The sequence below is a fragment of the Coffea arabica genome, chromosome 9e (assembly GCF_036785885.1).
Source record: "Coffea arabica cultivar ET-39 chromosome 9e, Coffea Arabica ET-39 HiFi, whole genome shotgun sequence".
Lineage (NCBI taxonomy): Eukaryota > Viridiplantae > Streptophyta > Magnoliopsida > Gentianales > Rubiaceae > Coffea > Coffea arabica.
Genome location: NC_092327.1, coordinates 29,377,547 through 29,390,849, shown reverse-complemented (window position 1 = coordinate 29,390,849; position 13,303 = coordinate 29,377,547). Strand labels below are relative to the sequence as shown.

Here is a 13,303-nt window from a genome sequence, read left to right as displayed (position 1 = left end):
CTTTTCATAAGCATTCATATTTTTGGCCTGGTAGTCCCCTGCTTATGTTTCTTGTTTTACCGCTTTGCATGAACCGTGGCTTACCCTTGTAGTCTAAGCAACAGTAGATTCGGGGACAACATCTTCGTTGTCAATGTTGCAAGCCGTTTGAAGAATTTGATTATCACCTTCGCCGAGCTGCAAGCATCAAATTGCTTCTGCGCCAGAGCCAGCCGTCATCCGGTACTCGCGGCTTCCCTTTTTTGTTTTTTTTTTTTTTTGTTTTTTTACTATTCCTGAGAGCTGACAATTTAACATGAAGATCTGCTCAAAATATATATTTTTTTTGAGCTATTCCTCGGAGCTGAAATCTCAATTTTCATACCATTTTTATTTGTTTTTTTTTTCTATTCATTTTTTTTTTGCTTTTGCTCATCTATTAGGACAATATGATATCTGAGCAAAAATTTTCCTTCCTTTAGCGAGAACTCTGACCTTAAAAATAATAATAATAATTATTTTTTTTCCCTTTTTTTTTTTTTGCCCCCCAAAATATTCCTACTATACATGATTTTGATCTAAACTTTGTCAACTTGCCTCTTTGTAGACAACTCAAGCTGTGCTTGAAGAGGGGTTTGAAACACTTCCGGGGATTTGAGAAGAGGCAACCGATTAGGTAATTTAATTACCAAACTTCTTGCACGAAACTCTTGCATCCTCTAATATTTTCTTTTACCAAATTCCAGCAATCATGCAAATTAAGGACTACGTCGTGCCAGTGCCGCATATTTCACTGACGGATGAACGGGGAGGAACTCAATCAAAAAGCTTGTCACTACATGTTTACAAACCAGCAATCGGCCCACTCGCTGAATCCTTCATACCCCTTGAAGGATGCTTTCATCTCGAAGATTGGACTAGCAAGTGGACCAAGGAAGTGGTGGCACCGTCGACTTTCTCCACTACATTGAGGGAAGAAGAAGTGGTCGTATTAAACTCGTCACTTCACAATGGAGATCCAGAAATAGCCAAATTCACTCTTCCGTTCGTGGATTCAATGTTGACAAAGCTACATGGAAAACCCCTTCATCCTTCTTCGGTGAGGCGTGCTTCACCTCCCATTATTGGGAGTGGGTTGAGGACATGCTTGGAAGGTATAAAGACGTACTCACACGCGCTGGCATATTTGAAGCCGTCTACGCGTCGAGATACTCCTACGACCGCTGTGAAAATATCTTGCGAGCCTTCTTCAAATATTGGTGTCCCTCGACGAACACACTTCATACGCCCGTTGGGGAGTTGTCCATCACACTTTGGGACCTTTATCGACTTGGTGGCCTTTCAATCGATGGCACGTTTTTCGATGAAGTTGTTCCTTCGGCGCTGGAGCTCCTCACTCGTGACAAAGAAGGGAAACCACTTCTCCCTGAGAGTTGCAGGCATCTTTTTTCGGCTTACTACCACCTCTGGACGAATGACCAAGGGGTATGGATGAAGGACTGGATTCGCTTCTGGTTCAAAGGAGAGGCTAGGTATAGGGCTCCTCCGAGTAGAGCAAATAGAAGAAAGACTACATCTAAACCAAAAATGACTTACAACCCTTCTGGAAGCGTGGAGCCTTACGACCTCGCCGATACGAATGACTTCAATGTCCCTTTTGACACCCTGGGTATCCCAGGGTCTCTAAGAAAGGAAACCTATATTGCGGCATTCATAGCGTGTTGGATTTGCAAGTTCCTTTTGCCAAGCAAAAAGGTCGACCGTATTCGCCCAAGTGTTTTCAAGGTTGCATGCTTAATGGCTACAGGGAAAAGATTTTGTCTTGCAATTCCCGTCCTTGCAAGCATATATCATGGGTTGAGGGAGATCGTCTACGCCCCTAACCTTGGAGAATGTGGGGTAACTTTTCCAATCCATTACGTCTATGCTTGGATTGGCCAATACTTCGATGTATACTACGAAAACCATCAAGTGAGTAGCCACCACGCGCGCATGACAAGATTTAGTGGTGAGAAAATGGCAATATTTTATGGCCAATTGGAAGCTGAGGAAATTTTTAAAGAGACGAATCCTCTGATGCTTCCTAAATCGTGCTGGACTGAGAATGAAGAAAAGGCGTTGATCGATGACGGATCCTTATCATCAAGACTCACGAGCTACTTCATTAGTCAACGCTCTTGCCATTTAACTCTACGTAAGGACAATACTTTCATTACTGAAAAATATAATCCTTGCAGGTTCAGCAGGCAATTCGGTTTTTGTCAGGACATCCCCAACAACTTGAAAGAGATCACTCACACTTATACCTTAGGTGAAGCTATTCAACTATGGGATTCCTCAGTTCGCACTCAGACGCGGTCTCGGATGACTATACCCATGCACAGGAAGCATCCATTGATCACAAAAGACTATGATGCCTGGTGGTCGACTCGGTCAAATAGTGTCTCTTCAACTCCCTTAAAATTCACCGTTAAGATCCCTCAGCAATCAGTGAAAAAGGGTAAGGTTACCTCCGCCAATGAGCCAGTGCACCATGATGGAGTTATAGAGATTGTAACGGGTCTTACCTCATCCACCTTGCGGAAGAACAAAACCATTAGCGGCCCCTTGGAAAACGTTGTTACAAGAAATAAGTCTTCCAAGGACTCTCGACAGGTCATCAAAGAGGCGCAACCAGTGATTCCAGCGAAGAAGATGCCGCCCAAGGTTTCAAAATCTTTATCAGTGACTCACACAGAAAAAGATGTCGAAATTGAAACGATGGACGATCGTGATTCTCTCGAGACTATAGAACAAGAAGGGACTCAAGCTCAGGGCATCGAATCTACCCAAAGAGAAGCCCATTCGTTGGCGAGTGGCAGTAGTAGCCGAGACCGTCATTGGAACCGATCGAAGAAGAGGACATCTTTTGATTTGGAGGAAATTTCCTTTTCACCACCGTCGGTTGGAGTGTCGCCGCTTAAGGTAATCATATCTTCCTCTTTTTTTTTTTTTTTTTAAAAAACCCTCAAAACATTTTTTTTTTCAGCCCCTACTTCTTGAATTCCACCAAGAAGATGTTGGTACCAATTCACCACTTGAACTTGAGACTGATGCTATAATTTCAAACAAGGAAGGTGACGAAGTCATTATCAGCATCCCAAAACAACTTGCCCCCAGTGGAGGCGCTTTGTCAAAGAAGGAGCTGACTAATTTGCACGAAATCCGAAAAAAACCTAAGGTAGCATTGGTTTCAGAATTTCATGGTCAAAAATTGATCCAAGCGCATCGAAGGAAGTACTTGCAGAGTTTGTGGATGGATTTTCGCGAACAGATTCTTGACACTCCAACTGAGCAGATCTCTTCTTTAAAAGAGTGTGCAGAGGAAATCATTGCGGAAATCACAAGAACGGATCCTACCAATGGTCTCCCTTTAAAAGATCACTTGATGGAATTATTTGCCAAGGCGGAGGCATATGATGTTCTGGCATCCTCATCGTGGGAAAGGATGAGCAAAGAAACACATGCAGAACTCCTTTCCAACGCGACCGTCCAACTCGAGAGAGTTAAGGCAAAGGAAGAAGGACTAACTTGTCACTTGCAAAGTCTTGAAGAAAAGTTGCAGTCCATTGAAGACAGGAAGAAGGTTCTGCAACAGGAACTCATCAGTTTGGAGAAACAAGGCCTGGAAATCAGTTCGACTATCGATCAAAAGCATGAGACCTTCAAGGAGATCCAGGCTGAAATAACCCAAGCGCATGATGAGCTATCTTCCATTGAAAATACTAGCATCATGACTGATGACGCAATGAAGGAACTTGAAGACATGAAATCTGCACTTGAATCATATAAAGTAGCTGTAGTGGAATACAAATTTGATATTTAGACTTTCCACCATGTTCTTCTTTTCCTTGAATTATTTTATCACTCATTTTTTTTCCATGTAATGAGTTTTTCTTTTGAATAATAAAATGCTTTTCATTTCTTATCTCTTGTTATTTTTTTTTTTAAGAGAAAAGAACTCAAATGGAGCATTTTATTTTTTTTTATATTTTTTTTTTTGGAAAGAGAAAATTCTTTTTCATTTTTTTTTTTGTAAGGGACAAGGATTTGATTTGGAGCGGTGTAACTGAACTTAGAGGATGCCCTCCAAGCTGCCTACGTATCCCAACAAGGGAATCAAGTCACACGTAGTTCCTGCCATTCACATTTTAACCTCATGCGGGCCAGGAGTATCTATTTATTTACCACCTTAGATTTGGTGGAGTGTTTCAGCAGTTTTACCACATACTACACCATTGGTGGTTGCCATCCACAGTTTTAGCTCATGCGGGCCAGGAGCATCGCGTGGTTCCGATTACGCATAGTACCTTTTTAGGTACTTGCCATTGATGGGACCAACCCTTAATCCATCTTCAGCAACCAACTTGTAAGAGCCATTTGTAAAAACTTCTCGAACGACATATGGACCATCCCACTTAGGAGTAAACTTTCTTTGTCCACCATGAGTGAGAATGATTGGTCTCCGAACGGCGAGTACTAACTCTCCAATTTGAAAAGAGCGGGGTCGAACGTGCTTATTGAATGCCTTTGAAAGGCGAGCCTGATAGCACTCAATCCGTTGCTGAGTTTCCAATCTCTTTTCGTCGAGTGCTTCTAATTCCTCAAGGCGAATACGAACATTATCTTCTCCACTGAGCCCTTCTTGAATTGCAATTCTTAGCGAAGGTATTTGACACTCAAGTGGAAGAACAGCTTCAACACCGTAAACAAGCGCATATGGGGTTGCTTGTGTGGGAGTTCGAAAAGTGGTTCGGTATGCCCAAAGCGCTTCTCCAATCCGAAGATGCCAATCCCTTTTCGATTTATCCACGATTTTCTTCAACAGATTACATAAGGTCTTGTTGAATGCTTCAGCGAGTCCGTTTGCAGCAGCGTAGTACATGGACGAATTGTATTGTTTGAAATGAAACTTTTCACAAAATTTGTTCATTGCTACATTGCAAAAAGGTTTACCATTATCGATGATGATATACCGCGGGACTCCATACCGATAAATGATGTGCAAGCGAATGAAATCTACTACATTCCCCTTTTTGACCTCTCTTAGAGGAACCGCTTCAGCCCACTTTGAAAAGTAATCTGTCGCCGCCAATATGAAAATGTGTCCGCTAGAAGATTTTGGAAGTGGTCCAACTATATCCAAACCCCAGGCATCGAATGGCCAAGACGCCACAGTTGGATGCAATGGTTCAGGAGGTTGACGGATGAAATTGCCATGGAATTGACAAGTTTGACATTTTCTAGCAAAATCGATACAGTCCTTCACCATTGTTGGCCAGTAGTATCCCATTCTTTTAATGCGAAAGTGTAATTTCGGGCCAGATTGGTGAGCACCACATATCCCAGAGTGAGCCTCTTCTATTGCTTGCATGGCCTCATCTTCCCCAAGACATCGTAGAAACACCCCATCGAATGATCTTCGGTAAAGCGTCCCTTTGTAGTAAATGAAACGTGGCGCTCGACGACGTATATCAACCCTTTTCTTGGAATCTTCTGGTAACTTCCCATGATTAAGGTAATCTACTATGAGATGACGCCAATCCTCCTTTTCGATCTCATGGACAAAAATATGATAAGTATTTTCTTCTTCACCATCATTATCTTCATCAAACATCGGAGGTATGACCCAATTTTGACATATTGAAATCTGATTTCGATGAGAAGGTAGAGTGATCATGGACGCCACCCTTGCCAAAGAATCAGCTTGTTGGTTGAAGTTTCTGGGGATATGTTCTATAGTGACATCACCCAGCTATCCCATGAGCTGTCTTGCATACTTATAATATGGGATTAATTCGGGTTTCTTGACATCATAAATGCCAAGAAGTTGAGTTACCACCAATTTTGAATCGCCATAAACTCTAAGATGCAATTGCTTCATGTCTACGGCCGTTTCCAGACCGAGAATCAATGCTTGATATTCGGCCACATTGTTTGAACACCGGCGTGTTAAAGTGAAAGAGTATGGCAATATATCTGCTTCAGGAGTATAAAAGACAACTCCTGCACCAGCTCCATCGCGGTGAGCAGCTCCATCGAAATACATTGACCACGGCGAATCGACCATAAACACTTCTTCATCAGGAAGTTCATCAGTCAATTCCCACTCGGCAGGTACGGGATGATCGGCTAAAAAGTCTGCCAATATTTGTCCTTTGACAGCTTTCGCAGGTACATAAATGATTTCGAATTGTTGAAACTGGAGGTACCATCTCGCGAGCCGATCAGACAGTACAGGTTTTGCCATGACATATTTAATGGGATTAGACTTAGATATGAGTCGAATAGTATGTGCATGAAAATAATGTTTCAACTTCTGAATGACAAATATGAGTGCCAAACACAACTTCTCGATGGGTGAGTAGTTCAACTCATTAGATGTCATCATCCGGCTCAAGTAATACAGTGCATTCTCCTTACCTTCATCGTTTTCTTGAGCAAGTAAGGTGACGGGCGCAGGGTATACATATCAATTTTGCCTCATTCTAATCAAGTTTTACATTTATAAACTCCTAAACACCCCACACGCGATTTATCGCAAGTATACGAATCGTGAGCGAGTATAGGGTATTAAGGGTCGATCCCACAAGAAAGATTGCAATTACCGGTACTACTAAAGCTTCTCTATTATTTAGACTATCAATGAAATATAACAAATTTTACCTACTCAGATTATACAAAATAACAAATAAAAGCTCCTTAGGTTGTGGTATCCCTAACTACTCATGCAAGTGCTATATTTGGATCATTAATTACTACATTTAGGCTAATTATGGTGTAATTTCCTTATGCATTTGAATCCTACTTTCGTAGTGAATCAATTATACCTATAACTAATCCATACCTATTTTCATGGTTATGAAATTAGCTACAAGTTCATTTCTTCAATGAAATTACATGATATGAATCACCAAAAATCACATAAGTGCACCTCTACTTTCGTGAGTGTACTCCTTATGTTTAGCACTTCTTGAACTAGTGTTAAATCTCAATTTTCATTGCAGAAACAACACCTTAGATCATCACAATCAATGGTACCAGATTAATCATGATTTAAAGAGCTAAAATGCTAAATAACTTGCTCAAATCATAGCAGTCAAATAGCCAAATAATAAGCACTAACAATCATAGAAAGTTCAACCAAACCCAAGGTATAAACTTTAGAAACACATAATAAACACAATATCCAGAACTTGTATATTAACTAAACTTGGAATCAAATACAAAGATAAAGAGTTTGGAAGGAATACAACCCTTGTCACATGAGCTTTCTTCCTTGCCTTCTTCATCCTCCATCTTCATCCTAATCTAGATAATAAACAAGAATGGAAAAGCTACACTACTCTATACTAAGCTAAACTAACACTAGGGAGATGAAAGAGCTACATTTCTGCAGACTCCAAGCTTCTCCCGTAGCTCACTCTCTATTTTTCTGCTATGGACTCCAATCTCCCCCAATCTTTTTGCAATGAATTTTGGCTCTTTTATGATGAAAGGTGGTCAAGAAATGAGGATTACATCTCCCTTTTACAGCTGGGAATGTTTCTCACATGTCTAGCATCCAATGTGAGTTGGTGGAGGTGAAATTGAGTTTTACGCGTATAAAGCAGCCTTTTCTGACCAGTGATCCGAGCTGCTACAGTGCCTCAGATCCGTATGGATCCGAGCTCGGTTCCACTAACCCAGAAACAACCGAGGGTTTGGATGAATAGTGGATCCGAGTGTGGATCACTTGCTCTGTTTTTGGCCCAACTTCAACCAATCTTTTCTTGATGTTAGAGGCTGAACCAGCTCATGCCTAAAACACGAAAGTTGTAGCCTTTTGAATTATCTTTCTAATGCATCAAGAATCACCTCATTTGGATCTGTGTAGGCTGAGATATGACTGAAATACCCTTGTCTCCTCATTGCCCTGTTCCAGTTTCGACCAGTAGAAATTTGCTATTGTAATTCGGCATTTTGACCTGGAAAACCTTCAAACTGGATTTAGATGTCTTCACCAAAGTTGTAGATCTATCTCTTATCTTCAAATGGGTTCAAGAATCATCCCAATCCGATCATTGTAACTCAAGTTATAGCCGAAATACGAAAATGTGTCAAAACTGTCAAAATACACAAAATCCAAGTAAAAAGTGATAAAAACCTCATTTAATCACTTAAAAGCATTTTTCACCAATTATAGCCAAAATGATTCATATTCTTCCAATAATATAACCAAAGTGACTAAAAATAATATAAAATGTCATACAATTATTACGTAAATTAGTCACTTATCATAAGGCACCAACCGACCGTTCTTGAGCGGAAATATAGAGAATCAATGGTTTTCCTGGAATGGGCGTAGCCAGCACTGGGGGATTCATGAGATATGCCTTGATGCTTGTAAAAGCATTCCTACACGATTCATCCCACTCGAAGGGTACCCCTTTCTTCATCAGTCTACTAAAGGGTTGGCATCGCCCTGCCAAATTAGAGATAAACCTCCGAATATATGCCAACTTCCCCTGAAAGCTCTTCAATTCATGAATATTTCGCGGTTCAGGCATGCTCACAATGGCATCAATTTTAGATCGATCGACTTCTATTCCCCGTTGATGAACGATGAAACCAAGAAATTTGCCAGAAGTGACTCCAAATGCGCACTTCAAAGGATTCATCTTTAATTGGTATCTCCGAAGGCGTTGAAAAACTCTTCGAAGGTCTTGAATATGATCCTCTCGCTTCTTTGATTTCACCACAAGGTCATCAACGTAGCACTCCACATTTCTATGAAGCATATCATCAAATATTCTTTGCATTGCCCTTTGATATGTTGCTCCGGCATTTTTCAAGCCAAACGGCATTACTTTATAGCAATAAATTCCCTTAGGGGTGCGGAAGGCAGTTAGCTCCTCATCCTCGGGCGCCATACGTATTTGATTGTAGCCAGACGATCCATCGAGAAAAGATAGTGCTTCATGCCCGGTTGTAGCATCTACCGTCAATTCTGTGATGGGGAGAGGAAAATCATCTTTGGGGCAAGCCTCGTTTAAGTCTCAAAAGTCAACACAAACTCGAATCTGCCCATTCTTCTTCCTTACAGGGACGATGCTTGAAATCCATGTTGGATATTTTACTTCCCGTATGAATCCGGCTTCAATCAATCGATTTATCTCATTTTCTATCAGAGGAATCAATTCGGGCCGAAAGCGCCTTTGCGTTTGCTTGACAGGTTTTGTTCCTCGCTTGACAGACAAATTATGAACGGCGACCCTTGGATCCAAACCAGGCATTTCTGAGTAATTCCAGGCAAAGACGTCCCTGAACTCGAGCAGCAAATCAACATACTCTTTTTCTTCTTCAGGAGTCATACAAGAGCTTATGTAAATTGGGCGAGGATCGTCGCTTGTGCCAAGGTTAATCTCTTTTAGCTCATCGACTGTATTTTTTACCCCTTGTTCAAGTTCAGGGGGAGCGTCGTCTGCATCTTCTTCTTCTTCTTCAGGATCACTGATCGTAATATGGTGACAGGAAGCCATACTTTCCTGACCCTGTTCCTCAAAAATGGTTTCAACTCTTACATTGAATAAGTCTCCATAGTGCATGAAGAAATTGGAGACTCGCTTTCTTGGTCCGTTGTTCTTTATTGGAGTAAGACTTTCTTCCCTGGCAACTTGATACTCTTGTTTTTTACTGCCTAATCTCTCATGGACGGGCGACTTCAGATTTTTCGGCTGCGGGCCAAGTCTGTCAAACACAGAAGTACGTTTTGACTTATTTCCCAATCGGTCGAACACAGATCTCTTTCGGCTTGTGACCTCCATTTCTTCGTTCACATAGTTACAACTCGCCCTTTTGATCATTATACGAACAGGAGAGGGCGGTTGATAACCAAGACCCATCGATGAACTTTCAACATTATAGCCCCTTTCTTTCAACATTTTCTGCGTAGGTGTCAATCCGTGAATTTTCTCGCCAGTTACCTCAGGAGGGAGTTTGCCCAATGTATTCTTCTCATTTGGGTTATAACCCGTCTTAGCAAGAAGTCTATAGACGTTTGGATCAAAACCTTCTTGAGTCCGATTAGTTGGTAGCGAGTAATGTTCCACTGCCGGTTCTTCTTTGGGACGAACAAACCCTTGCAAGCTCACCTTCTCAATTTTAACAGGCTCTATCTTGGTGAGCGGAACATTTAATGTGTCATTTCCGATAAAAGAAGACTGACCTTCTTCTCTCTTTGATCTTGGAGTATACCGCAAAATGGGTACTTTGGAATCTTGACTTTTTTCCCTTACCGATTCCTTTCTTTTTGCTTCTTTGTGAAGATAAAATTTGGCGTCGGCAAAGTGAGTTTCGGCTTCCGTGAAAGGTTTGTCATCGGCAGTAACTTTCTTAACAATACCGTCTCGACAATATTTGAAACATTGATGCAGAGTAGATGGTATAATTTCATTCTCGTGAATCCAGGGCCTTCCCAAGAGCATGTTATAAGAGGTTTTGGCTTTAATGATATGAAATAACGCACTTGAAGACAGCTCACCAATGAGCAATTCAAGACTTATGAGGCCTATTGCTCTTTGCCCCCCCTGGTTAAATCCTTGGATCATGAGGCGGCTCTGGGAGAGTTCATCACTTGAGATTCCTAACTCTTTCATAGCACGTGCGGACATGATATTGACAGCAGATCCCCCATCAATGAGTATCCGATTCATCTTTTGTTCCCGAACATATGCACTAACAAACAAAGGTCGATTGTGGGTCTTGAGCTCAACAGTTAAATCGTCATCATCAAATATGATGGTCGTTGCACAATCCACCGGTGGTTTATCTTCGATTTTGAGTTTTTTCTCAAATTCAATGCCAATTTGTGTGACTTGAGGATTTTCAGCTTTGACGACATTACAAGAAGTGGATTTATCAGTATCATCACTTAAATACCCTTTGGGTATAAATTCTCTCAATGTCACGGGCTGTCGAACCTCTTGAAGAAGCTGAAAATCTGACGAAATTGGTGTTGTGGCAACTCCCTTTTGTTTCTTTGTTGCATTTTGTCGTTTCACTATTACTTTAGCCTTTGTCGAGCGCATGCTTTTCGGAAAGATGTGCTTCTTTGTCTTTGGCTTGCAGGTCCTTTTTCGAGTGACTAAAGTCCATCCTTCATTATTATCTTCGACAACATTTTCAATTGACGATTTTTTAAACTCTGTTTGTACAGACAGAGCACTGTTTGATGTGGGTAGAACTTCTATCGGGCAACACAGATCCAAACATTATTGTTGTTTGGTTTGCCGATGTTTTATCCTCCTCAAGAAGGATTTTTCCTTGGCGGGCTAATTCCATAATTTTGTCTTTAAAGACAAAGCATTTAGTGAGAGGGTGACCAATCAAGCGGTGATAACAGCAATAATTCGGATCATTGACTTGACCGGCTTCCTCCGGACGCTTCATTCCAGGAAGTTCAAGGAGTTTCTCCTTGAAAAGGTCATCAAACATCCCTTGTAAATCAGATTCAAGAAATGGGTATTCCTTTTCTTGCATCTCTTTTAAAGTAGGTCTTCTTGCCGACCTATTTTGAAAAGAGTCTACTTTTTCGGTGATTTTTCGACTCACCTTGGTAGCAATTTTCATGGGGGCTGTGTTTATTGCCATGGACTCCTTATTACTGAATTTTGAAGAAGGCTTGCCCCCTTTTTTATTTTCTTGCCTTTCATTGCTTTGACGAGGCGGCTGCACTCGCGGAGCTTGAATAGGAAGCCCATCAGTTGCATTGGCCGTGATGCTTAACTCCATATCATGAGCGCGAGTAGCTAATTCTTCAAATGTATTTGGGCGTATACCTTGTAGAATATAGCTCAGGCTCCAATGCATTCCTCGGATGCACATTTCTATGGCAGAGGGTTCGGACAGTCTGTCCTTGCAGTTGAGACTCAGACTTTTCCATCTATCAATATAGTTGACCACAGGTTCATCCTTCCATTGACGAGTGTTAGTCAACTCCAGCATACTGACGGTTCTTCTAGTGCTGTAGAAGCGATTCAAGAATTCTTGCTCCAGCTGTCCCCAACTGTCGATGGACCCCGGAGTGAGATCAGTGTACCAATCAAATGCGTTGCCCTTCAAGGATCGAACAAACTGTTTGACTAGCAGGTCACCATAAGTTCCAGCGTTATTGCAGGTTTCGACAAAATGAGCCACATGTTGTTTTGGACTACCTTTCCCATCGAACTGTTGAAACTTAGGCGGTTGATATCCAGCAGGCATTGCTAGATTGTCAATTCTAGCAGTGTAAGGTTTGGAGTAGGTAAAACTCGATTTTGAACTACCCGCATTTTTGTCTTTGATCACGCCTTCAACAAGTTCCTTCAATTGTTCTACGGGGATAGTTCCCTCGGCGGTCACGTGTACTTTCTTCACTTTGTCTTTACCTTTAGATGAGGGATTTTCACGCTCTTTGTTCTCCTTAGAATTCATATGGCTTCCTTCAGGAGCGTGGTCCTTTTGGGTGAGCAGTTGAACGATAAGAGCATCTTGGTCCTTGATGTGTTTCATCATAGTCTCCATCATCTTGGACATGTTCGAAACTTGTTCTTCAAGACTTAAAGCATTTGTCATCATAGCAGGCATTGCAGTAGAAGAAGCAGCAGAATCTTCAATACAAAATCTTGAATGAAGAGTTTCATGTGAAGAGGCTGATCCAGTGCTTGATGAATCATCGTCATGCTTATAAAATTTGGGTTCGGATCCAAATTCGAGCATGGCAAGAGCCTTCTCGATCGAGGTGAAAACGTCTTGGACCCCCATCGTGGAGGAATAGCTCATTTGTGATGTTGACCCGAAGACGGGAGTTGGCGCCGAGGGTTCCATGCTACTTTGGGTGGAGGCTCTCGTCATACTCCTTGTCACGGGGCCAAAAACTCGGGTATTGGTGGCAACGTGTGCAGCTTCCTGAACAGGCTTAGCATCAGTAGCCTTGGAACGTGCAATCATGATTTTGTTGCTCTTTGATGCCATTGATGTTGTATGTAGTTGAATATTCGAAGAGAAGAGATGGAAGGCAGAGATGGTCCCACTGGGCGTGCCAAAAATTTGTACGCGATAAAAATTTCAAGTCTGCAAAACGACAAGAAAAATGCACGACAAATATATGATATATAAATTTAGAAAAGTATGTAGGTACAATCTCTGGGGTTTTCTCGAACTTGTGGAGAGTTTCCCTCGATTCTTCTCCTCGAACGCCAATCCAAGGGCTTCGCAGCTTATTCTTGGATCCACCACCGATTCCTTCAAATCTTGATATAGAAGA

General features: G+C 41.6%; 2 protein-coding genes across 2 annotated transcripts; both read right to left on the bottom strand.

Moving 5' to 3' along the window:
• Positions 1 to 5,773: 5,773 nt before the first annotated feature.
• LOC140014654 (uncharacterized) lies at positions 5,774 to 6,268 on the bottom strand. The gene has a single exon (XM_072065736.1). It carries the CDS (start codon positions 6,266 to 6,268, stop codon positions 5,774 to 5,776), a length of 495 nt encoding a protein of 164 aa, XP_071921837.1.
• A 2,788-nt stretch (positions 6,269 to 9,056) lies between these two features.
• LOC113709904 (uncharacterized) lies at positions 9,057 to 11,087 on the bottom strand. The gene has a single exon (XM_027232748.2). The coding sequence runs from the start codon at positions 11,085 to 11,087 to the stop codon at positions 9,057 to 9,059; it is 2,031 nt and encodes a 676-aa protein (XP_027088549.2).
• Between the last annotated feature and the right edge of the window lie 2,216 nt (positions 11,088 to 13,303).

Coding starts and splice junctions, on each gene's coding strand:
- LOC140014654 (XM_072065736.1), bottom strand. CDS start 6,268: ATGGCAAAACCTGTACTGTCTGATCGGCTCGCGAGATGGTACCTCCAG.
- LOC113709904 (XM_027232748.2), bottom strand. CDS start 11,087: ATGCGCTCGACAAAGGCTAAAGTAATAGTGAAACGACAAAATGCAACA.